At 45.5% G+C, this 24,572-nt stretch overlaps 2 protein-coding genes across 3 annotated transcripts; both read left to right on the top strand.

The window, feature by feature from the left end:
* The first annotated feature begins 401 nt into the window (after window positions 1–401).
* LOC111158351 (protein phosphatase, Mg2+/Mn2+ dependent 1G) lies at window positions 402–20,479 on the top strand. Its single transcript, XM_022520329.1, has 10 exons — window positions 402–723; window positions 15,020–15,089; window positions 15,582–15,667; window positions 15,991–16,123; window positions 16,799–17,214; window positions 17,923–18,057; window positions 18,398–18,632; window positions 19,019–19,148; window positions 19,451–19,553; window positions 19,871–20,479. The coding sequence occupies exons 1-10, from the start codon at window positions 604–606 to the stop codon at window positions 20,075–20,077; spliced, it is 1,635 nt and encodes a 544-aa protein (XP_022376037.1). The 5' UTR covers window positions 402–603; the 3' UTR covers window positions 20,078–20,479.
* Window positions 20,480–20,891: 412 nt separating this feature from the next.
* Window positions 20,892–24,553, top strand: LOC111158352 (zinc finger protein 513). Of its 2 annotated transcripts, none has more exons than XM_022520332.1 (4): window positions 20,892–21,013; window positions 21,556–21,717; window positions 22,704–23,291; window positions 23,383–24,553. In XM_022520332.1, exons 2-4 carry the CDS (start codon window positions 21,693–21,695, stop codon window positions 24,207–24,209), a joined length of 1,440 nt encoding a protein of 479 aa, XP_022376040.1. In that variant the 5' UTR covers window positions 20,892–21,013; window positions 21,556–21,692; the 3' UTR covers window positions 24,210–24,553. The 2 variants fall into 2 exon arrangements, with proteins under 2 accessions (XP_022376040.1, XP_022376038.1); XM_022520330.1 differs by lacking the exon at window positions 20,892–21,013 and adding an exon at window positions 21,141–21,305.
* The last annotated feature ends 19 nt before the right edge of the window (window positions 24,554–24,572 follow it).

The raw sequence follows: 24,572 nt of genomic DNA, 5'->3' as shown, positions 1-24,572 counted from the left end.
CACTTCATGCGCTCGGAACAAATACTAGTTAACTTTAATAGAGCCGAATTGGGCGGGTTTGCGGAGCCTGAGCGCGCGGTGGGGAGAGGGGACTGATGCACTGGAGGATGGATCAGGAGGGCTGGGTGCCACACAAAAGAGCTACGACAAACACCGAGAGGCCGGAGTACGGGGGCGAAGGCAGGGCGGGGTAGCGAGGGACAGCTGGTGGACAGCTACATATGGCAAGCCACTCGCCGGGCCGCGGGAGAGAAGCCGCGGCCGTTGGTGGGCGTGATCGCTCCAGTCTCGCGGGAGCGGCGGTTGGGCGGGCCGTTGTCCCCGCGGGCGGGGCGAGTTGCTAAGGAAATGACTACCCGCAGCGCCGCGCCGTGCCGCGCCGCGCAGGCCGGGCGGGGTCTGGAGCAGCGCCGTTTCCGCTTCCGCTCCCTCTCTGCTCCCGTCCCGTTACCGCCTCCTCGCTGGCCTCGCGCCTTTCACCGGCACCTTGCGTCGGCCGTGCAGCCGGGCCCGCTCCTGCCACGCGCGCGCCCCCGGGGCTCCGGCTCCGGCACGGGTCGCGCCCCGGTCGCCTGCCCCTGAGGTCGCCGGCCAGCCGCCGCCATGGGTGCCTACCTCTCCCAGCCCAACACGGTGAAGTGCTCCGGGGACGGGGTCGGCGCCTCGCGCCTGCCGCTGCCCTACGGCTTCTCCGCCATGCAAGGCTGGCGCGTCTCCATGGAGGTGAGGCGGGAGAGGCCCAGAGGCGGGCCGCTGCAGGGCGGGAACCTGACGGAGGAGGGGAGCGGGGGGGGGGGATGGGGTCATCCCCCGGGAAGGGTCCGTATCAGAAGCCTGCAGCTGCAGCTGCGGCGGCAGTTTGACCGGCGGCAGCGAGAGTGGGCCCGGGCCCGAGAGGGAACTACCGGTGCTTGGGAACCATGTCTCGGTGGCCGGCTTGGCGGCGAGAGTTCGGCCATGTGGGGAGAGGCACCTTCCGCCCACTGACCGCCCTCTCCTCGTGCCTTCGCGCCATCCTCTCCTGCCAACCCAGCCCTCCAGGCTCATAAACGGTGTGAGGTGTAGTGTGGGAGTGAAGATGAAAAGAGGGACTGTTTATTCATTTACTTTTGCGAGGATGAGGAGAATAGACGGGCATGACTACTTTTTTTTTTTTTTCCTTCCTTAAATGTGTGCTGTGAGAGGCCTCTTTGGACGAGGAGTTTGACAGTGAAAGAAACCTGGGCGAGCAGTCTGTTTCAAATTCTTAAACACCTAGTTGCTTGGCTCTGGTCACCGAATGTTAATTTCAGAGGCTTGACCTGACCTCCGGGAATTGTCAGTCGTTGTATTCTCATCAGGGCCTTTTACGACCTTTGGAAAACTTCAGTAGTGTCGATCGGTATCACTCCTTTTTTTATTATGCTTGGTATTTTTTCCTCGGAATTTTTCTAAGACTTAATTCGCAATTGTCATTTGCCTGTGCTTGTTGGGGTTTATAGTTTCCTTGATTTGCAATCATTCCATCATAACCTACAAAGTACTGATTTTTTTTTTCTTCTCTAGAAAACTTCTTCTGGATAAAAGGAAAAGGGAAAATTTCTGGATAGAAAAAAGTAGAATTGGGCAAAATGGATGTGAAATTACAAGGGAGAATAGGGGAAACCATGCAGGGAGAAAGGGAGAAAGACGTGTGTAAGACATGTCTTTGTGAAGAGTGTTGTGAGATCTAAGCAGAAGGGCCAGGGAAATGCTCTTAATTATTTCTGGGATTAAGGGTTGATTACTTAACTAGGTGGGCTTCAGGTAACAGCCTAATACTACTGTCTCCCTGGGGAATTTCTTCAAATCCCTCACTCCTCCCTGTGGTTAGCTCTGGAATGGCAGTATAAACTTAAATTGTTCTCAGATTCAAATTTTATACCCACGGATGACTTTAAACTGTTCTGTCATTAGGTATAGCATTTCAAGAATGAGGGGAATCCTATAGTTCATCTCATCTAGTTTGGCTCCCTCATTTTATAGCGGGGAAATTGAGGCCCAGAAAGGTTAGGACACTTGTGCCTTGGTGGAAAGAATCTGTGGGATGAAGTTGTTTGAGACAGTTGCTGAACACTGTTATCATAGTGTGTGAACATGAAGTATAGCATTCATATTTCAGTGGGGTGCTCAGTATTGAGCTTACTGGGTGCTTGGTAAATGTAATTGAGTGTTGGAAATATCTGGATTGAGCTTCGAAAGAAAAACCTTAATAAAGGGCTGGGCTTTGGGTTAGTTGCTAGTTTGGAGATTCCATTTCTATGGCATTTTCTGTTAATATTGTAAGATTTGAGGTGACTCATCTCACAGTAAGGCTTATCCTTCAGGTTTCTCATTCCTTATTTTCTAGTTTCTTCTCTGCTGTGGATTTTCTAGGGTTTTTGTTTGTTTTATTTTGTTTTGTTTTTTGGTACTTTTCTTTCTAGTTTTCTTTAGTGAGTTGTTTGGATATTTAGTTTTCCAAGTTGTTTGCCTGGTGATTCTGTTCTGTTTGCTTCTCTGTGGGGTATTTCCCTTTATTTTTGGTTTCTCCTTTGGTAATTAGAAAATAACTCTCCCCCCCATCAGCAGCTGTTTGGTTTATAGAAATCTTGTTAGAATATTTCTTAGATCCTAATCTTCCTCCTGAGAGGTAACCAGTTTGGGTTTTAAAATCTTCCTGTTATGTTCTTTTCAATTTACTTTTGTTTGAATGGTTATCTTTAATCAAATCCTCTTGAAGTCCTGCTTGGGATCCTTTTCTGCTGCATCAGTACTTTTCATTCTGGCTTTGCTTCCTTTCTATACAAACTATAACATACTTTCCTTGCTATGGCAAGACCATAACTATGACTTGTAGGCTCTTGAGTGAATCTTACCTTTTAAGAAAGTGTACACACCTGTTCCTCTTAATCTTTAGGACTCAATCCCACCTATTTATTAAGTCTGTTGACCTTATTTGCTTGGTCCTAATGATTCCTTTGAGGTAAGTTTGTGCCAAAAGACATTATAGAGGTTGCTAAAATCCTAATTGTTGCATAGATTCAGCCTTAGTACTATTTTACCCCTTCTCTTGAGGCAAGGATGGCAACTATCAATAGCGGGCATTTTATACTTTCTGCCTCTCCAGCCCCTCTTGCTGTGGAACCAGGGTGTTTTGAGGAGGGGTAAACAAAATACCACAGTTGATGTTCCCTTCCCTTCTTCCTTCTCCATGGTTTGGAGGGACCCTCAAGCTGGTTGAGGTATGTATTTTGTGGGTTAACAGGTAGGTTGTGGAAGGGTGCCTGAGAAATAAATATGGAAAGGCTCTGAGTTTTTGGTGGCTAATGAGAAGTCCAACCTGAAAATGGTTTTAGTTGATGTAGTCTTTTTTTTTTTTTTTTAAAGATTTTATTTATTTGACAGAGAGAGATCACAAGTAGGCAGAGAGGCAGGCAGGCAGGCAGGCAGAGAGAGAGAGAGAGAGAGAGAGAGAGAGAGGGAAGCAGGCTCCCCGCCGAGCAGAGAGCCCGAGAGAGAGAGAGAGAGAGAGAGAGAGAGAGAGAGAGAGAAAGAGAAGCAGGCTCCCCGCCGAGCAGAGAGCCCGATGTGGGACTCGATCCCAGGACCCTGAGATCATGATCTGAGCCGAAGGCAGCGGCTTAACCCACTGAGCCACCCAGGCGCCCTAGTTGATGTAGTCTTAAAGGGACATGGATACTTTTAGTTTTAGGTTATGAGGTTCTCTGGAAGTGATAAAACTGCTTTCTTTGAGGAGTTAGTTTTTTTGTTTTTGTTTTTGTTTTTGTTTTTAATTCTGTGAATTATATTTGCCTTTAAAAGGCAGTATCAATACCAAGAGTATACTTTTGAGTAGGCTAGCTGTTTACTGCCATAAAGAAGCTGGCTTATTAGTGGTCATAAAGGATCATCTAAAATTGAATGTAGATAATGTTAGGCAGAACATTCTTGAGAGACCTACATGACAGTTTTAGTCATTATGTTAATGGAGCAGAATATAAAATGGGATATACTACAAGCATTGTGTGGGGTTCCCCTTAAAAGAGGGTATCTGAAGGCTGAAGAGCATTTTTTGTCCGATCCTCAGATTAATGCCTCATCTCTATGTCTTAAAGCACTTTTTAGTTACTGAACCAGATCAGAATTCCTTTGTCCAGGATGCAGTTAAGCAACTTCTATAAAAGGGCATTCTTTTAATTTGATTAGCATGCAGTACCTATTCACAATTCAGAGATAGTATGAAATGATATGAAATGTATATCCATGAATATGGAGAAATTGTTTTCTATTTTACTATTCCTTTATAAGTTCTTACACAAATGGAAGTTAAAATCAGAATTTATTCCGTAAGATTTCAAGAATATTTTACATAAATTATTTCTATTGCCCAATCCTATAGCAGATGTTGCTACTGCTTCTCCATCCTGACCCTCTGTTGGGTTATATCATCTTGGAATTGTACTTTGAGAGGTAAGGTAAGGAACTGTACTTTGAATTTGAGTATAGAAGTTTCACAGATCTGATCAGTAGTTCTTGCCATACTAAGCTGTTATTTATTTATTTATTTATTTATTTTTAAAGAGAGAGATCACAAGTAGGCAGAGAAGCGGGCAGGGGGGGTGGGAAGCAGGCTCCCTGTTGTGCAGAGAGCCTGATGTGGGGCTCGATCCCAGGACCCTGAGATCATGACCTGAGCCGAAGGCAGAGGCTTAACCCACTGAGCCATCCAGGCGCCCCTGTAAGCTGTTTTTAAATTATGCTGTCTGAAAGCATAAATCTTTAGAACTTATCTCAAAGCATCGCTAATATATAATGACGTGCTTTAAACTGAGTACTGATTCCAGAGGAGTTGTTTTCTGTTTCCCTTTAGATTCTGTCCAGAGATGGAATCTATCAACTTTTAATCGCATATAGTACTTAAAAATGTCTATACAGATTTCTTATAAACAATTTTGAGATATAGTTCATATACCACATCCATTTAAAGCATACATTTCAGTGGCTGATATATTCAGAGTTGTACAGCCATCACCACTATCAATTTTAGAACTGTTTTATCACTGAAGAAGAAAACCTATAACCATTACCAGTCACTCTCTACCTCCCCTCCTCCAACCCCTTGCAACCACCAATTTATATTATATCTGTATGGATTTACCTATCTTTAACATTTCATAAAAATGGAATTATAAAAGTGTCACCTTTTATGTCTTTATATATATATATTTTTTAAGATTTTATTTGAGAGAGAGCATGACAGGGAAGGAGGGTAGAGGGAGAAGGAGAAGCATATTCCCTGCTGAGCAGGGACCCCCACCCCGACATTGGTTTCGATCCCAGGACCCGGAAATCATGACTCATGCTAAAGGCAGGGCTTAACTAACTGAGCCACCCAGGCGCCCTTCTAAACAGTATTACTAAGAGTCACTCATGTTGTACCATGAATTCTTTTAGATGGCCGAATAGTATTCCATTTTATGGCTATTTTGTTTATCCATTCATCAGTTAATGGATATTTAGATTTCCACATTTTGGCCATGATGAATAATGATGCTAAGAACATACATTTATAAATTTTTATGTGGAAATAAGTTTTTATTTCTCTTGAATATGTTGTAGGAGTGGAATTGCTGGGTTATATAGTAACTCCATGTTTAACATTTTGAGGAGCTACCTGTTTTCCAAAGTGGTCTCACCATTTTGCATTCTTACCAGCAATATATGAGGGTGTCAGTTTCTCTACAGCCTCCCCTTTTTATTATAGCCATTTTAGTGGGTGTGAAATGGTAGCTCACTGTATTTTTGTTTTTGTTTTTGTTTTAAATTTTATTTTTTTTATTTATTTGTCAGAGAGAGAGAAAGCACAAGCAGGCAGAGTGGCAGGCAAAGGCAGAGAGAAAAGCAGGCTCCTTGCTCAGCAAGGAGCCTGATGTGGGACTCGATCCCAGGCCTCTGGGATCATGACCTGAGCTGAAGGCAGCAGCTTAACCAACTGAGCCACCCAGGCATCCCCTCACTGTGGTTTTGATTGTATTTCCCTGGTAGCTTATGTTTGACCATCTTTTCTTGTGTTAATTGCCACTTACAGATCTTTGAAGAAATGTCTGTTTGGATCTTTTGTCTGTTTGTATTGGGTTGTCTCCCCCCCCCTTTTATTTTTTTGTCTTTTTATTGAGATGTAAGGATTCTTTATATATTTTGGATAAAAGTCCTTTATCGGATAAGATTTACAAATATTTTCACCTATTCTGTGGGGTGCCTTTTTGCTTTCTTGTCCTTTGAAGCTCAAAGATTTTGAATTTTGTTGAAGTCCAGTTTCTCTATTAAGAGTTTTATAGTGGGACGCCTGGGTGGCTCAGTCGGTTAAGCCGCTGCCTTCAGCTCAGGTCATGATCCCAGGGTACTGGGATTGAGTCCCATGTGGGGTTCCTTGCTCAGCAGGGAGCCTGCTTCTCTCTCTGCCTCTGTCTGCTTGTGCTTTCTCTCTCTCTTTCTCTCTGACAAATAAATAAATACATAAAATCTTTAAAAAAAAAAGAGTTTTATAGTTTTAGCTCTCATAGCCATTGTGGGTTAATTTTTGTGAATGGTGTAAGAAAGAGATCCAATTTCATACTTTGACACGTGGATATCTACTTGTCCCAAAACCATTTGTTAAAAAGCCTATTCTCCCCCCCCCCCCCGCACTGAATTATCTTGGCATCATTGTTAAGATCATTTGACTATAAATAATGAGGGTTTATTTCTGGACTCCTTCCATTCCCATTGATCTGTGTACTTACGGCTCTGCCAGTACCACACTGTCTTGGTTACCATTAGCTTTGTGGTAAGTTTTGAAATTAGGAAGTGCGAGTTTTCCAGCTTTGTTCTTCTTCTTATTTCTCCTTTTCTGGGTCCCTTGCATTTCCATATGAATTTAAGATCAGCTTGTCAATTTCTGTGCAAAAGGCACTTGGAATTTTGATAGGGATTGTGCTGAATCTGTAGATCTAGTTGAGTGTTGCTGTCTTTAACAATACTAAGTCTGTAGTTTTCTTGTGATGTCTGTGGTTTAAGTATCAGGATAATATTGGCCTCAGAATCAGTTGGGAAGTGTTGCTTCCTCTTCTGTACCTTGGAAGAGTTTGTGAAAAATTGGTATTATTCTCTTAAAAATGCTTGGTAAAACTTACCATTGAAGCCATCTGAGACTGGTCTTTTCTTTATGGGAGGTTGTATGTATATGTATGTTTTAATTATTTTATGTTAAGTTGTGGTAAAATACACATAACATAAAATCTTCCATCTTCACCATTTTGAAATGTATAGTTCAGTGCATTCATACTGTTTGGCGACCAATTGCCAGAACTATTTTCATCTTGTAAAATTGAAACCCTATACCAGTTAAACAGCTCTCCATTCTGCCTGCCCTCTGCCCCTACCACCTGGCAACCATTCTGCTTCCTATTTCTATGAATTTGACTACTCAAGGTAACTCCTAGAAAGACACATTTGTCATTTTGTGACTGGCTTCTTTCACTTAGCATAATATTCTCAAGGTTCATCCATGTTATAGCATGTGTCAGAATTTCCTTCCTTTTTAAGGCTGAATAGTATAGTATCCATTGTATGAATATACCACACTTTGTTTACTCATTCATCTGTTGATGGACTCTTAGGTTGTTTCTTCCTTTTGTGTATTGTGGATAAAGTTGCTGTGAACATGGGTATAAAAATATATCTTCAAGACCCTGCTGCTAAGTCTGAGACTGAGGTGTCTGCTGAGGGCCCACTTTCTGGTTCATAGATGTCTGCCTTCTAGTTCTATTTTCAAGACAAGGGAGCTATTTGGAGTCGCTTTTATAAGGGCACAATCTCATTCATGACCTAATTACTTCCCAAACACCCACCTCCAAATAGTGTCATGTTGGGGATTACATTTCAACATATGAATTTTGGGAGACATGAAATATTCTATAGCATTGAGGTAATACATGCATGTAATTTTAAAAGTCAGATAGTAATACACGACTTTTTAAAATAAAAAATGTAGTTCCCTTCCCAACCACCTTCAAACTTTTTGTCTTGGTTTATAAAGATTTAGATAAGTTTATGTATATATAAATGTAAATGGTTGATCATCCAGTAACACAGGAACATTTGTGGATGTATTTATAATCTTAGGAGATTGACATCAGGCAGGATAACCAGGATTTTATTAATATAGATCCATTGGTTGCCTAGAAGATCAGAAGGTTCTGTATGATATGTGATTTTAAGTAAGGCAAGGCCTAAGGTCCCTGACTCAGGTGACCTGTGTGTTCTGAGTCATCTCCTTCAGACTATCAGCTGTTAGTGTGTTACGATACATCTCTATGTTTAGGATGGGAAATGAGAGAGGAGGCATCTGTAAGGTATTTGTCCTGAGGCAGCTGGAAACTCACCATCATAAACAAACATGGAGTCCTACTATATTGCAGAACATAGTTTTAGGCCCCAAAGCTGTAAAGAAATTTTTTCTGGTTTACGATAGTTTTGGACCTAAGACTCTTTTTCCCTCATGGAATGCTGATAGCAATACAAGACAGTATATGCTGAGTAAACCACATTATTGGTAGAGACAGTAAATATTAAAAGAGTTTGGAGAGAGGAATGATCATAGAGTATTGGTGTGATTGAGAAAGAATTCCTTTTTTTTTTTTTTTTTAAAGATTTTATTTATTTATTTGACAGAGATCACAGGTAGGCAGAGAGGCAGGCAGAGTGGGCAGGGAAGCAGGCTCCTTGCTGAGCAGAGAGCCAGATGCGGGGCTCCATCCCAGGACCCTGAGATCATGACTTGAGCTGATGGCAGAGGCTTTAACCCACTGAGCCACCCAGGCACACTGAGAAGGAATTCTTGGAGATGGTGAGACTAACCAGACCTTAAGGAGAGAGTATAATGGGGACAAAAGGAGAGGAGGAAAGAGGAAGGAGAAGAATGAGAACGAGAAGGATATCGGAGGGAGGGATAGGAGGAAGGACTCTTGAGGCTTGCTTTCTACTTTGCTGGGGTGTCGTAGTCAGTGTTGAGTGGAGTAGTTTCTCTTGGGGAATGGTATGAAAATTAAGAGATTAGTTTATAGAGATGGGTAGGAATGATGATTGAGTGCCTTAAATTGCCTGTAAGTTGTGTGGAATTAATCTTATATCCAGTAGACTTCACTGAAGTTTTTAGCAATAAAGTGTTGTATTGGGAAGGATAATCTGGCATCTGAATGTATGTAGGCTGGATTACAGGGGCAGAGAGTAGAAACAGGAAGGAGATAAAATGCTAGTAAGAGTAAAGTAATCCAGGAACAAAGTTATAAAGGAAAAGTTAGTAGGACTTGGTGATTGGATGGTAGAAGAGAACCAGAAAGTAAAGGTGAACTGATATTAAGTGTTGCCTGGGAAAGTTAAGATTCCATGATTAGAAATAAGACCTACAGGGGAAGTTCTGATTTTTTTGAAGACTGCTGAGTTTCTGTTTACATATGTTAAGTTTGAAATGAAGGGACATCCTGTAGAAACAGGCAACTGGAACTTCACAGAGCCCAAGAGAACTTTCAAGAAAGCTGACATGGTTTTCACTGTTTAATTATGTACAGTATTTGGTAAAAAATGAAGCCTGCAAAATGGCTATTTGGGTTGCTATTACGGTTATTGCCTGCTCTGTGAAGTAGGAAAAGGAAAAGATTTTGAGATTAGAAGTTTAAGAGGAAAATAAATCTAAAAAAAGAGGAGATGATTTTAACCAGTTTCCAATAAATGGTTTAATACAGGTTTTGTTGAATTAAAAGAAGAAAAGAGGAGAAACAATGCTTTGGAGGCAGAAGTGAAGGAGAGGTTGGGTAAACCAGTAGAGAAATTTTAAGGTAGAATAGAGACAATGAGGTAGTTCTTGAAATATGACCTTGATCTAAGTAAGCAAGAGGTTAGCTCATCTGCTAAGAGTGAAAGAAGAGCATTGAGAACTTGAACAATGGGGGAAAGGTTTGTGACTGACTGTAGTGAATATATTTAAGCACCAATGCAGAACACGTGAAAAAAATGCTGAATGGGATTAGGGTGCACAATCAACATGGGTTCATGACATTTTATGACTAGCAATACTTAGTGGCTCTGATTCAGGGGCAAAGAAAGCAGTTGGTCGGGTTATACGAGGTTGGATGAGTTTTTCTCGATTACTAAGAGACAGTGTTGAAATACTTGGCTCTGGCTCAGAAAGGTCAAGAGAGAAAGAAAAGCAAGGGTAAAGGTAGGTAGGCTCTGAACAGAGATGCAAAGGGGGAAACTAAAGTGCTTAGAGAGGGTAGAACAGTTCCAAATGATAAAATAGATCGAGGGCCTTACCAGGAAGTGAAAGGAAAGGTAGTGTGAAGTAGTTCTAGGAACTGAGACCTCAAGATATAAGATGAATCTTTACAGTAGGCATTCCTCTTTGAGAATAAGAATAGGGAAGAAAAATGTGAGGTAGTTGCTGATACCAGAACAGAATATACATTTGTTGAATTCCAGCTTACAAGGAGTTTTACATATTTTGCAACTATTGCATCACAATACTTCTGTGGTGATAAGGGTAGGTATGGTAGCTATTCCTGTTCCATATTATAGGAGAGAAAATGGAGGCACACCAAGAGGTAGCTGGCCAGAAATCCTGCAGTATATCATAGCATGGCCACTTGAGGACAGTTCATAGGTTCATTTTGTCATCATTATCATTCAAACCAGAACAATATGGCATATTGTACAAAAAGTTATAAAGAAAAAAAAAATAGAAAATAATTATTACCCAATTCTTATTCTCCACCCAGACTTCTAGGATATATATATAGGTACTTTTATTTTTTTCTCCTTTTATCACTTAATATATTGTGAACCCATTTCCAAATGAACACATTCATTTCATTTTTTAAAATATTTTTTATTTTTTTAAAGATTTTATTTATTTGAGAGAGGCAGGATGGGTGAGGGGAGCACGAGCAGGTGGAGGGGCAGAGGGAGAGGGAGAAACAGATTCCCCACAGAGCAAGGAGCCTCGATCCCAAGACCCTGAGATCATGACCTGAGCTGAAAGCAGACTTGTTTAACCAACTGAGCCACCCAGGCATCCCCTACGTACTCAATTTTATTTATTTTTATTTATTTATTTTTTAAATTTATTTGACAGACAGATCACAAGTAGGCAGAGAGGCAGGCGGAGAGAGAGAGGAGGAGGAGGCAGGCTCTCCGCTGAGCAGAGAGCCCGATGCGAGGCTCGATCCCTGGACCCTGGGATCATGACCTGAGCCAAAGGCAGAGGCTTTAACCACTGAGCCACCCAGGCGCCCCCGTACTCAATTTTAATAGCTGCATTCTGTTGGAAGGATGTATCCCTTGTAATCTAATTTCTTCATGGAAATTAGGATGTTCATAATTGTTCTTTATTGTAAATAATGCTATAGTGATCTTTTTTTTTTTTAAAGATTTTATTTATTTATTTGACACAGAGAGAGGGAGAGACAGCGAGAGAGGGAACACAAGCAGGGGGAGTGGGAGAGGGAGAAAGCAGGCTTCCCACCGAGCAGGGAGCCCAATGTAGGGCTTCATCCCAGTCATGACCTGAGCTGAAGGCAGACACCTAACTGAGCCACCCAGGCACCACTATAGTGATCATTCTTTTTTTTTTTTTTTTTTAAAGATTTTATTTATTTATCTGACAGAGATCACAAGTAGGCTGAGAGGCAGGGAGAGAGAGAGAGGTGGAAGCAGGCTCCCCGCTGAGCAGAGAGCCCGATGCGGGGCTCCATCCCAGGACCCTGGGATCATGACCTGAGCCGAAGGCAGAGGCTTTAACCCACTGAGCCACCCAGGCGCCCCTATAGTGATCATTCTTATATGTATCCTTGTACCCTTTTCTTATTACTTCTATAAAATAAACTTTTGGAAGTCCAGTTACTAAATCAAAGGGCATGTGCCTTTGAAATTTTGATATATTACCAAATTGTGTTCCAGGAAGGCTATACTAATTTATATTCTTGTTGGTTAGGATATGAGGATGTGTTTTTACTTCACTCTTATTACCCTTGGTTATTATTAATCTTCTTCATTATTCTAATTTGCACAAAAGCATATTTCCTTGTTTTTAATAATTTTTCTGTTTTTTCAAAAGTTCATATGAAGCTAGATCTGCTTCACATCACATGCTTTTGTGAGAAACAGATGAGGAAGTCAAAAAAGATGATTTGAATAGAGGTGTGGGTTCAAAAGAAACAGTACAGTTCTGATTTAGAGTGGTACTGCAGGACAGAGAATGATTGTCCTGTTCCATTAGGAAGGAGTGGACAAGTAGACTGCTCTTCCCTCCCCTACAAAAAGTGGAATTAGTTGGGGGCGCCTGGGTGGCTCAGTGGGTTAAAGCCTCTGCCTTCGGCTCAGGTCATGATCCCAGGGTCCTGGGATCGAGCCCCGCATCGGGCTCTCTGCTCAGCGGGGAGCCTGCTTCCTCCTCTCTCTCTCTGCCTGCCTCTCAGCCTACTTGTGATCTCTGTCTGTCAGATAAATAAATAAAATCTTTAAAAAGAAAAAAAAAGTGGAATTAGCTGGACCAGTTTCTCAAATTCTGGTGATACATTGAGTCTTTTAAAAATATTTAATTTACTTTTGAAGAAACTGAACATTCCTGTGGCTCATCTCGCTCCTATCTGTCTGCACCCTCTGGTTCCCACCACAGTTAGCAGTTTTTCTTTAGTTTTCTGTGTATCCATGTAGTATAGCAGTATGTAAAGACAAATATCTATTCCTGCGCTCCCTCTTCTTACACAAAAGCAGCTTACTAAATATGTCATTCTGTACTTTGCTTTCCTTCTGCACTTTGCTTTCCTTATTTAACAAAATATCTTGGAGCTCTTCCATGGATTTTTTTTTTTTTTTTAAATGAAAGCAATACTTGTGGAATTCCAGAATTCACTAAAACAATTTTAATTTAATTTTACTTAAATGAGTACAAACATAGAACTGGGCATACATTCCATGCCAACAAACCACACTACAAAATCGACAGAATTAAAGTCAACATTAATATGACACACTGTTTTGCTGATCATGACTTAGGTAGTGACTGCTGAGGTGCAGTTGCTTATGGCTTTAGCAAGCGTGTACCACACTGTGTCCCATGCCGATTCAGTTCCCCTGCCCCTTTTCTGTAATCCCAACTCAGTCCTCTGTTCTGCCTTTCCTTTATTCCATAGCACTATCATGTTTCTATAGGAGTTACAGCATCATGCTATAGGATTTAACTATTTGTTGTGTTTATTGTATATATTCCTCTTGAGAATGTAACTTTCTTTATGAAGCGCAGTTCTTCATTTTATTCACTGATATATCCCAAACACTCAGAAGTGATCCTGGAACATAATGGGTACTCAAATATTTGGTGAAGGAATAACAAATGAATTCTTAGGCACATAAAGTCTGAGAACCACTGGTTTAGGATGCTGAGGCAAAAGATGGTCATAAAGGCAGGCCAAAAGGTGCTGAGAGGAGAGGTAGGTTCAGTAAAGTCTAATCCTGGCTTAGCAGGAAGGGAGGCCAGTGTGGCTGGTGGTGGAGTGGTTGGAAGAGGGAGAAAACCTTTTTGGTCTATGGTACTCTCTAGGTCCTGGGGATGGGGCTCAGAGGCGATTGTTCACAACTTTATTAGATAGGCCATTGAGGGCCCTCTGTGGCAGCCCATTAGATTCTGGGACACTTTCTCCTAGAATCAATCAGCGGGAAATACAAAATAGTTATTTTTGCATTCTCTCATTTACTACCTTAAAATACCCTTTATTTTCTAGATTTGTATAATGAAAGCTTAGTCTTACTTCAGGGACAACAGAAGAACCATTGCACCAATTTCCTAAGTATTGATACAGCTAGAAAAGTTTAAATGCCTCAAAGAGGAAGGAGAACCATTAACTTACACAAGGATCATCAATCAGAGTAAATAGCTGATTATATTTTTTTTGTTTTTAGAAAGTACCTGAAAGGGAGGTGGGGTTGTGTTCCAAGATGGGCAGAGTAAGCTACAGCACATTCTTGCCTAGGTTCAACATCTTAGGGCCTAGCCTGGAAGTTTGCCTGGGGTGGCGGAGTTTTTTTATTAGAAGAATTTGATCAAGCCCAGCCTTCCAACCATGATGTTGCTGCAGCAGGACCTTTGCAGACTTCTCTTCAGGTGTGCTAATGCCATCAGCGATGAATGATAGCTTATTTCCAGCTGGGGGTAGGAGGTGGGAAGGCTAATTACATGAGGCATTGTAAATTCCAGTTAACTCCGAGTACTAAACACAGTGTAGCTTAATAACATTATTTGTTGGGAGGATTCTTTTGTAAATATATCCTCTGCCTATCCTGAAGGTAACTTATTGAGTTAAGCTTTGAGAGAAGAGAATGATTTGTTTAGATGGTGCTTTGGAGAAGTGGTGGTATAAGTGTATGTGTATATAGTTCTACAAATTTTAGTGCTTTCACTTAGGCATTTTAGGTTTCTCCTAGCAACTTGTCAGGTTGGTAATGCCCTCAGGTCTCTTTTTGCTATCTTCCCTAACATTTTCTTTCTTGAAGTTCTCTGATTCATAGAATGGGTCTAGAAGTGACTTTAAAGATCCTTTATTCTGGTTCTTCCCATAGTTGCCACAAATCCAAAAGGTCAGGTCTAGAGTTCGATCAGCCAAACATTCTGCCATCTGGACTGAGATCTCCTAGGCGGAGGCTGCTAGACTGCGGAGGTAGTGACCTGATTCATCTCTCTCCCTTCTACCCTCTCCGCTTCCTTTCCTCCCCTCCTTCCCTCCCTTGGCTCTTTTCCTTTCTCCTTTCCCTATACTTCTTTTCTTATTTTATCATCCCATTTTCCTTTCTTATTTCTAGGCCATGTAGGTCAGCCAGGGAAGGGTTAGTGAGATTAAGGCATGAAGGCGATCCTTACGACCTGAGGTGCACAAGGAAGAACATCCTTTGACCTTGAGAAATGCTAATTATGCTCTCTTTTTCCTAGGATGCTCACAACTGTATTCCTGAGTTGGACAGTGAGACAGCCATGTTTTCTGTCTATGATGGACATGGAGGTAACTTTAGCAGATCATATTGGTGACATTCTTGAACGGCAGTTCCAGACTTTTGGGGGCAAGAACAGGTCCTTAGTAGTACTTTTCCCTTCCAAGGTTCTGGTCCTCAGATACCATTTCCTTCCCATTGCTGTTTTTCTCTTTTCTGCCATTCTGTTTTCATAACAGGATATTGTATTAGTTTATAATCTGACCAGGCCTTGTTTTAACCCAGAAAGCCTCTTCCTGTATTAGAATTTATTTTTTTTCCCACTGAGAACTAAGTATATAGATGGGAAAAGACAAAAGGTATATTAACATAGTCCTGAAGAGTTGATGGTGAAATCCATTTTCTGGCTCAGAACTTCCTAAACAGTTCTCTTTCAGATAGGTTTCAGTTGTATGAGATAGTCATTTCCTCAACCCTTGGGGTTCACTCCAGTATGGCATGTAAATACTATATGACTTTGTATGTGGGAAGCAGTGCTCTGGGTGACCTTACCTTTCTTCTAGGGGAGGAAGTTGCCTTGTACTGTGCCAAATACCTTCCTGATATCATCAAAGATCAGAAGGCCTACAAAGAAGGCAAGCTACAAAAGGTCTGTCTTTTCGTAGTGCTCCTTCTCTACTTCTGTAGGCTTGCCCTTGTTTTCCAGTCCTTGGTTTTTCCTTTCTTACTGTCAGCAAGCTGCTGCTTATTGCATTTCTTAAAGAATTCTACTCCCACTGGACCTTTTTAGAGCTGCTTCATTATTCTCAGGTCTCTGAACTGTTTTTTATTGATATGTCAGTGTCTCCTTGTATGGTAGATCACGCTGTAATTGGCGTGCCATCTTTGTACCCAGGCTGTATATAGGCAATTCATGTTGTACCCACTGTACTTTTTTCTACACTTGCCTCATACTATTTGACTTATATACAGGCATTAGAAGACGCCTTCTTGGCTATTGATGCCAAACTGACCACTGAGGAAGTCATTAAGGAGCTGGCACAGATTGCAGGGCGACCCACTGAGGATGAGGATGAAAAAGAAAAAGTAGCCGATGAAGATGATGGTGAGTTTGGCATCCCTTGTTTGGGAGGAAATCAACATTTTAAAGAACTCTTCTTTAATATGTATTATTTATGTGTCATTTCTAAGAGAGGATGACTTCTTAGGGACTTGGGGAGTCCTCACATTAAAGAACCCTATGTTCTATGCTCCATGAGGTTATGGAAGGAGAAGAATTAACCTTTGTACCTAGTGTCCATAATTGTAAGGATTTTTATGTACATTATCTTTTGCCATTGTGACGGGGTCTCTCTGGTTCCTGTTAATGTTTATGTGACCCTTTTTTTAAGACTTGGAACTATCATTAGCCTCAGCACCAGTCACTAAGCCTGGGCTGTAGGCCTAAAACTAGCGTTGTGGGCTTCTTGGCTCCTCAGCCATAATGAGGTTTCCAACTTATCAATCAAAAATGAGAGTACAGTAACTAGTACTACAGTAACTAGTATTCCTTTGACTAAGAATAGGGTGAGAGACAACAACCAAAGGAAGTCTATGCAGGCAGATATTACTTGAGAAGGAAGCAAGGGGGTGTTCTGAGACTTGATAGGAAACTTGATAGGATCCTTGAGTGGGCGGTGGTGGGGAAGTTGAAACCCTGCAAGGGTTGTGGAAGTGGTAAGGGGGGCTGATCCCATGAGGAGTCTGGGGTGGGGGTGCTGATTCAGCCTCTTCTCTGCAGTGGACAATGAGGAGGCTGCGCTGCTGCATGAAGAGGCCACCATGACTATTGAAGAGCTACTGACACGCTATGGGCAGAACTGTCACAAGGGTGCTCCCCACAGCAGACCTGGAGCTGGGACAGGCGAGGAGCCAGGGTCCCAGGGCCTCAACGGGGAGGCAGGACCTGAGGACCCATCTAGGGAAACTTCTTCAGAGGAGAATGGCCCCACAGCCAAGGCTCACACTGGCCTTTCCTCCAATTCAGAACGTGGGACTGAGGCAGGCCAAGGTGGCGAGCCTGGCACTCCCACTGGTGAGGCTGGGCCTTCCTGCTCTTCAGCCTCTGACAAGCTGCCTCGAGTTGCTAAGTCCAAGTTCTTTGAGGACAGTGAGGATGAGTCAGATGAGGCAGAGGAGGAAGAGGAAGACAGTGAGGTAAGGGCCTGTGGGAGCACACAGATGCTGAATCTGCAGAGAGGGTCTGTTTGGTTACCATGCATATCTGTTGGCTCTTTTCCTTCTCTATTTTTTAATTTTTAACTTTTTAAGTAATTTCTACATCCAACTTGGGGCTTGAACTCACAACTCCAAGATCAAGAGTTGCATACTGTCCCTTAACTAAGCCAGTCAGATACCCCACCTTCTCCTATTTTTAGATCAGCCCCCAAGACCTACTACATTCCAAGGTTTTCTTGAATTCATTATTTCCACCAACATAGGAACCGTCAGCCTTCAAACCTCTTCCTTTGTTGGTACTATAACAAATAGATCTAGTTCTAGCCTTTCAGAGTCTGTCTCAGAGAGAGAACAAGAAGGTGGTGGTGGTTAACTTTGGGTATTTGGGTATTTCCTTCTCTGGGCCACTTATTTTCTGGCTGCGTTGCCTGGAAAGTGCTTCTGGCTGAGACCCCAGGCCTTTTGTAGGAATTCCTACTCATGACTGTTGAACCCAGCTCAGGATATTAGTTCTACCCATCTAGCTCTCTCCCCTCCCCTAAATTTTTCTATCATGATCATACAGTTGTATCTTTCAGTGCTTTCAGAATCTGTTCAATCAGAGCCTCTTGGTTCTGAGTATGAGTTGGGGGGAGGGGGGCAGGGGGTCATCTCAGTCTCAGCAGCCTGGGATCATCCCTCTGGCAGGAATGCAGTGAGGAAGAGGATGGCTACAGCAGCGAAGAGGCAGAGAATGAGGAAGATGAGGATGACACTGAGGAGGCTGAAGAGGACGAGGAAGAAGAGGAGATGATGGTGCCAGGCATGGAAGGCAAGGAGGAGGTGTGTAGGGAAGGGGAGCACCAAGTCTGTAAAAGCCAAGAGGCAGATGTCATTCCCTGATAGTGATTTCAGGACAGGGAATCTCCTTGCTGCCTTAGTACTGAAGTCCTGGTATGGGAGCATTTATGCTATAGGGGGAACTAGGTCTTTAGGGAACAGTAAGCTCAGAGTAGAAAGCATGCTCTAGTCTTTGGAAAGACTAAATCCATCCCTCTCCTGTTTGTTAGAGCTCTCTTGGTGGTCCCAGTGAGAGGAGAGAGCATAAGCAAATGATCAGGGGCGCACCAATGAGGAGTTTGTGTCCAGAAGCTCCCCTCATGCTCCCTTTCTTCCTCTTAAGCCTGGCTCTGACAGCGGTACCACAGCGGTGGTGGCTCTGATACGAGGGAAGCAATTGATTGTAGCCAATGCGGGAGACTCTCGTTGTGTGGTGTCTGAGGCCGGCAAAGCTTTGGACATGTCCTATGACCACAAACCGGAGGATGAAGTGGAGCTAGCACGCATCAAGAATGCTGGTGGCAAGGTCACCATGGATGGGCGAGTCAACGGGGGCCTCAACCTCTCCAGAGCCATTGGTAAGGGCCAGGAAAATGTGGGGAAGACTTCGGGGGTCTTATTCTCTTTCCAGACTCCCTGGTAGCAAACTTTAATCTTAAAAGGCCCTTGTACCTTTTTCTAAGTCCTTTGGTATCTATGACCTTTGTCTGTAAAATGTCTCCATGAGATAGGTATGGTAGCTGTCATTTTTGGATGATTTAAAAAAAACAGGTTAGTGACCTACCTTAGATATAGCAAACTGAAGATAGGGCTGAAACTAGAAAAACTGGAACTCAGTTTTCCATTTACTTAGATTATGGAACTTTGTAAAGAAGGGAAATGAATGGCAAGGCTTGACAGCCTTGAGCACAAGTCTTTGGGGAGTGCTTAAACTGCTCATCAACCAACCATTCCTTTACCTCAGGAGACCACTTCTACAAGAGAAATAAGAACTTGCCACCTGAGGAACAGATGATATCAGCCCTTCCTGACATCAAGGTCTTGACTCTCACTGACGACCACGAATTCATGGTCATTGCCTGTGATGGCATATGGTGAGCACCAGTAGAATGACCTAAAATTCCCTTTTTTATGCAGCATTACTTTTCTTGTAGGGCTCTGAGCTGGTTTGGCTTTTTCATCCCTCTAACAGCTGCATTCAGCACTTTTCTCAAACAGCCCTAGCATTAGAGCCTAGGCAGGCAGAAATCTTGGTGTCAAAACCCCCAAGACTAAGGCAGAGCAAAGGACTGTCCTCCGTAGGTATTTACATTGGTCCTGGGGGCTGTCACCTCTGTCTACATTCCTCTCTTTTGCCTTAGTGGGACTAAAGAAGAGTATATTGTTTTTGACCCAGGAATGTGATGAGCAGCCAGGAAGTTATAGACTTTATTCAATCAAAAATCAGCCAGCGTGATGAAAATGGGGAGCTTCGGTTATTGTCCTCCATAGTGGAAGAGGTGAGTGCCTGGGCAGAGGAGAGAGGGCATCTGGTTTGCATAGCCAAGGTTTTGTCTTGTGACCTGAGCTAAGACCAGAGCTGGGAAGTTACCACTAACTAATGACAGATGCTGGTCTAGAAAGTTCCATTTTCCTTCATTTCCCTGACTTATCCTCATGCCTTATGCACTAGCAGGTGGCTTGTTTTGTGACGTCTGTTGCCTCTTCTCCTCCTCCTGCCACCGTCTCAGCAGGGTCAGCCCTCTTCTGGGAGTTTAGGTTCCTAGGAAGGTGCTCAAACCCTGAAGCTGAGCTATCTGCATTGTCCCTTTTGTAGCTGCTGGATCAGTGCCTGGCACCGGACACTTCTGGGGACGGTACAGGGTGTGACAACATGACCTGCATCATCATTTGCTTCAAGCCCCGAAACACAGCAGAGCTTCAGCCAGAGAGTGGCAAGCGGAAACTGGAGGAGGTGCTCTCTTCTGAGGGGGCTGAAGAAAATGGCAACAGTGACAATAAGAAGAAGGCCAAGCGGGACTAATGGTTGTCTAGACCCCAGCCCACCTAGACTGTTTTTTGAGCCCTCTGGACCTGAGACTGAGTTTTGTCTTTTTCCTTTAGCCTTAGCAGTGGTTATGAGGTGTGCAGGGGAGCTGGGTGGCTTTACTCAGCCCATTCCAAAGAGGGCTCTCCCTCCACACAGCAGCCTGGGAGCCTCTGCTGTCTTCCCCAGCCGCCTCCTTGCTCCTTGGGGCTCATCACCGGTTCTGTGCCTGTGCTCTGTTGTGTTGGAGGGAAGACTGGTGGTTCTGGTTTTTACTCTGTGAACTTTATTTAAGGACATTCTTTTTTATTGGCGGCTCCATGGCCCCCAGCCGCTTGCACCCGCTCTCTGTTGTACACTTTCAATCAACACTTTTTCAGACTAAAGGCCAAAACCTAATTGTGCCAGTGGTGTCCTTTTTTCAATAATGCTCTCCTGCCCGGCCCACCGAGAACTCTCTGGCCCCACATTCGACCTCCTTGGTGGTATCTACCAAGCCCCTCAGCGCACTTGTGTGCTTGTGCGCGCGTGTGTATGTGTGTGTGTGAGCGCGCATGTGTGTGCGAGCCTGCCTCGCTCGCCAGACCTGTGTGAGGCAGAAGGGACCAAGTATTGCAGTTCCCTGAGCTGCTGGGCAGGTTGGCCTAGCCTCACGGCTCATCTTCACCCTCCTCCGGAATCAGGAATAGTTTACTAGTTCCTGCAGGTAAGGATAAGGACCTGCTGGGCGACTACCAAGACTGAAAGCCGGGCCAAGGATTCTCCTACATTCCTCACCCGGCTGGTTTCTATCTCATCTCTGATTGGCTCGCTCGCTTCCTTTCGTCACAATCACTTCCTGGTCATGCTGTGGACGTTTTCGCCGCTTCTGCTTTCCACGGACTACGCCTCCCGTGTGGCTCTGCGGCAGCGGAAGCGGAAGCGAGGACGGAGGTACCAGCTGGTCTCCGTAGGGGGGGGGTAGGGGGCTCCATGAATGGACGCGGCGGCGGCGGCGGGAGCGGCCTGAGCTGGGCGCCGGGGCCAGGGCCGGGGGCTGCCCGGGGCCCGCGCCGCTGCATGGAGGCGGCCCGCGGGCCCTGAGAAGAAGGGCGGGCGGGCAGGCCGGATTGGGAGGGGCGGGGCCAGGCGGCCGCAGGCCGGAGGCGCGTCGGGCTGGAGCCGGTCACGATGCCCCGAAGGAAGCAGAGCCACCCGCAGCCCGTGAAATGCGAGGGGGTCAAAGGTCAGGGGTCAGGGGCCGCGAGGGGGGAGGATCGGGGGTGGGGTCAGTGGAGTGGGTTCAGGTCGGGGTGGAGGGGGACTCCTGAGGGATGGGGTGGGCGATCTGGACTCCTAGCTTCCTACCGAGGTACTAAGGGAACCCGAGAGGGTCTGCGAGTTCGGGAAGTACGGGCTTCGAGGGCTAGCTCCCGGGGTGCGGATCATGGGCTCGGTTCCTGAGGGAGAATCTACAAGCCCCCTCCCTTCTTCAGTGGATACCGAAGACTCCCTCGACGAAGGACCCGGGGCCCTCGTATTGGAGAGTGATTTGCTACTAGGCCAGGATCTGGAGTTTGAGGAGGAAGAGGAAGAGGAAGAGGAGGAAGGTGACGGCAACAGCGACCAGCTCATGGGCTTCGAGAGAGACTCTGAAGGTGGGTTTGAGGGACTTGGTCAAGGATTAGTGGCCGCTGGAACTTCAGCCCTGCAAGAGGCGGGTTAAGATTTAGTGCCAGTGAGCAAAACACGAAACAGTGCCACAACCTAGGGATGATTTTAGATTTGAGGTAGATTTTTTCACTTGCCTAATGGTCCAGTGAGCTCCATCACTTTGTTGAGGTGAAGTTCTGGGGCCTGGTTCAAAGGTGGTATGAATAGGACAGTGGATGAATCACATGGAGCAACTGGTTAAAAGTTAATGTCCTTTTAATAACCTTGTTCTCCTGTCTAGCACATTCTTTATATGAAGTTAAAGAGGGTCAGGGAAACAACTTCTTGTTGAAATTAAGTTGTGCCTAATCTGCCTTTCACCTGCAGCATAAACCCTTTTCTATTGAGGTTTTGGTCCCTACCCCCAAGTGTTCTTGAACATTCCTTTTCCCTGTCAATCTTAACATCACCCCATCCTAATTTGGTGCACCATCTACCCACTTATGCCACCTATACAAAGGATGTTTTTGAAAATCATTGAGGGAATCCATGTAAAAGAAAATCTTTTAGGCACATTACTTTGTTTCCCCTTCTCTCTAGATTTTGCCTCACTCTTGACATAGTTTTTATTATATAATCAGCTCTATACTAAAAAGGACCTTCCTAATACAGAGCTTAGAATAAGGTCTCAGGCCTCTGCCTTGTGTATTTTCACTTTACTTTCTTATCCCAAAAATCAGCTAATTACATTATCGATTCATTTCAGCCTGTGGTCCACTGTGAGCCTTTGATCTTTTTCTGTGCAGTGGAATTAGGTACAGCTGTCATCACTAGGTTAGTACAGGCTCAGAAGCAGGTAATTCATATTGAATTTTCAGGATCACTGAAGGGTGGGGCCAAGCAAGGGCGAGGGGTGGGGAGACACCACTGAGTGAATTTGGAGCCTGGTCCTACCCCACGTTGATGTCTCTTCTCATGTCTGTCTTGCCAGGAGACTCTCTGGGGGCCAGGCCTGGGCTTCCCTACGGGCTGAGTGATGACGAGTCTGGGGGCGGCCGGCCACTAAGTGCTGAGAGTGAAGTTGAGGAACCAGCCAGGGGTCCAGGGGAGGCCAGGGGTGAGAGGCCAGGCCCAGCCTGCCAGCTGTGTGGGGGGCCGACAGGTGAGGGGCCGTGTTGTGGGGCAGGAGGGCCGGGTGGGGGGCCCCCGCTGCCCCCACGGCTACTATACTCATGCCGCCTCTGCGCCTTCGTGTCCCACTACTCGAGCCACCTGAAGCGGCACATGCAGACACACAGCGGGGAGAAGCCGTTCCGCTGTGGCCGCTGCCCCTACGCCTCAGCCCAGCTCGTCAACCTGACGCGACATACCCGCACCCACACTGGCGAGAAGCCCTACCGCTGTCCCCACTGCCCCTTTGCCTGCAGCAGCCTGGGCAACCTGAGGCGGCATCAGCGTACCCACGCGGGGCCCCCCACTCCTCCCTGCCCGACCTGTGGCTTCCGCTGCTGTGCTCCACGTCCCACCCGGCCTCCCAGTCCCACAGAGCAGGAGGGGGCAGTGCCCCGGCGACCTGAAGGTAAAAAGCCAAAAACCAAAAGAACCTGGGACATGGGTGGGTGGCGTTAGGGATACTTGGATTCATAGCTCAGATCTCATTGTCCCCACAGATGCTCTGCTGCTTCCAGATTTGAGCCTCCATGTGCCACCAGGTGGTGCCAGTTTCCTGCCGGACTGTGGGCAGCTGCGGGGTGAAGGGGAGGGCCTCTGTGGGACTGGCTCAGAACCACTGCCAGAGCTGCTGTTCCCTTGGACCTGCCGGAACTGTGGACAGGAGCTGGAGGAGGGCGAGGGTAGTCGGCTGGGAGCTGCCATGTGTGGGCGCTGCATGCGAGGAGAGGCTGGAGGGGGTGCCAGTGGGGGGCCCCAAGGCCCCAGTGACAAAGGCTTTGCCTGTAGCCTCTGCCCCTTTGCCACTCACTATCCCAACCACCTGGCCCGGCATATGAAGACGCACAGTGGCGAGAAGCCCTTTCGCTGTGCCCGCTGTCCCTATGCCTCTGCTCATCTGGATAACCTGAAACGGCACCAACGCGTCCACACAGGAGAGAAGCCCTACAAGTGCCCCCTCTGCCCCTATGCCTGTGGCAACCTGGCCAACCTCAAGCGTCATGGTCGCATCCACTCTGGGGACAAACCTTTTCGGTGTAGCCTTTGCAACTACAGCTGCAATCAGAGCATGAACCTCAAACGCCACATGCTGCGGCACACAGGCGAGAAGCCCTTCCGCTGTGCCACCTGCGCCTACACCACAGGCCACTGGGACAACTACAAACGCCACCAGAAGGTGCATGGCCATGGTGGGGCAGGAGGGCCTGGCCTCTCTGCCTCTGAGGGCTGGGCCCCAGCTCACAGCCCCTCCTCTGTGTTGAGCTCTCGGGGTCCGACAGCTTTGAGTGCCGCTGGTAGCCGGGCTCTCCATACGGACTTGCCCTGAACTAGGTCCTTCTCCCTCAGGGCCCTATGGATTAGCCCTGCCTCTCCTGTACGTTTTATACAGATGGACCAGAAGCCACCTCCTACTTCCTCCCCCGCTGGCCAGGGGCTCCACAGACTAACCTAGGCACTATATGGACCAGCTCAGACCCCATGGGCGAGGGGCCCATATGGACCAGGGGGCCTTGCCTTGACTGAGGCACTTCATGAGCTCAGTGAGAAGGGTCCTGTGTTCACCTCCACTGCTCCCAGGGGCAGGAGAGGAACTGGCTGGGGGATTGCCCAGCCACCCACCTGTTTATTTAACTTATTTCAGTGCTTTATAATAAAGGAAACACTAACAAAGCCATGTCTACGCTGAATT

The sequence above is a fragment of the Enhydra lutris genome, unplaced genomic scaffold (genome assembly GCF_002288905.1).
Source record: "Enhydra lutris kenyoni isolate GAN:26980312 unplaced genomic scaffold, ASM228890v2 scaffoldscaffold59, whole genome shotgun sequence".
Classification (NCBI taxonomy): Eukaryota; Metazoa; Chordata; class Mammalia; order Carnivora; family Mustelidae; genus Enhydra; species Enhydra lutris.
This window is presented reverse-complemented; position numbering and strand designations above follow the sequence as displayed.

What these genes read in the sequence shown, in the direction of transcription:
- LOC111158351 (XM_022520329.1), top strand. Translation starts at nt 604, where the DNA reads ATGGGTGCCTACCTCTCCCAGCCCAACACGGTGAAGTGCTCCGGGGAC. An exon ending in AAGAAGGCAAGCTACAAAAG is followed by an intron (nt 15,668 to 15,990) that starts GTCTGTCTTTTC and finishes ACTTATATACAG; the next exon opens with GCATTAGAAGACGCCTTCTT. An exon ending in TGTCCTCCATAGTGGAAGAG is followed by an intron (nt 19,554 to 19,870) that starts GTGAGTGCCTGG and finishes TCCCTTTTGTAG; the next exon opens with CTGCTGGATCAGTGCCTGGC.
- LOC111158352 (XM_022520330.1), top strand. Translation starts at nt 21,251, where the DNA reads ATGCCCCGAAGGAAGCAGAGCCACCCGCAGCCCGTGAAATGCGAGGGG. An exon ending in CTTCGAGAGAGACTCTGAAG is followed by an intron (nt 21,718 to 22,703) that starts GTGGGTTTGAGG and finishes CTGTCTTGCCAG; the next exon opens with GAGACTCTCTGGGGGCCAGG. An exon ending in AGTGCCCCGGCGACCTGAAG is followed by an intron (nt 23,292 to 23,382) that starts GTAAAAAGCCAA and finishes TTGTCCCCACAG; the next exon opens with ATGCTCTGCTGCTTCCAGAT.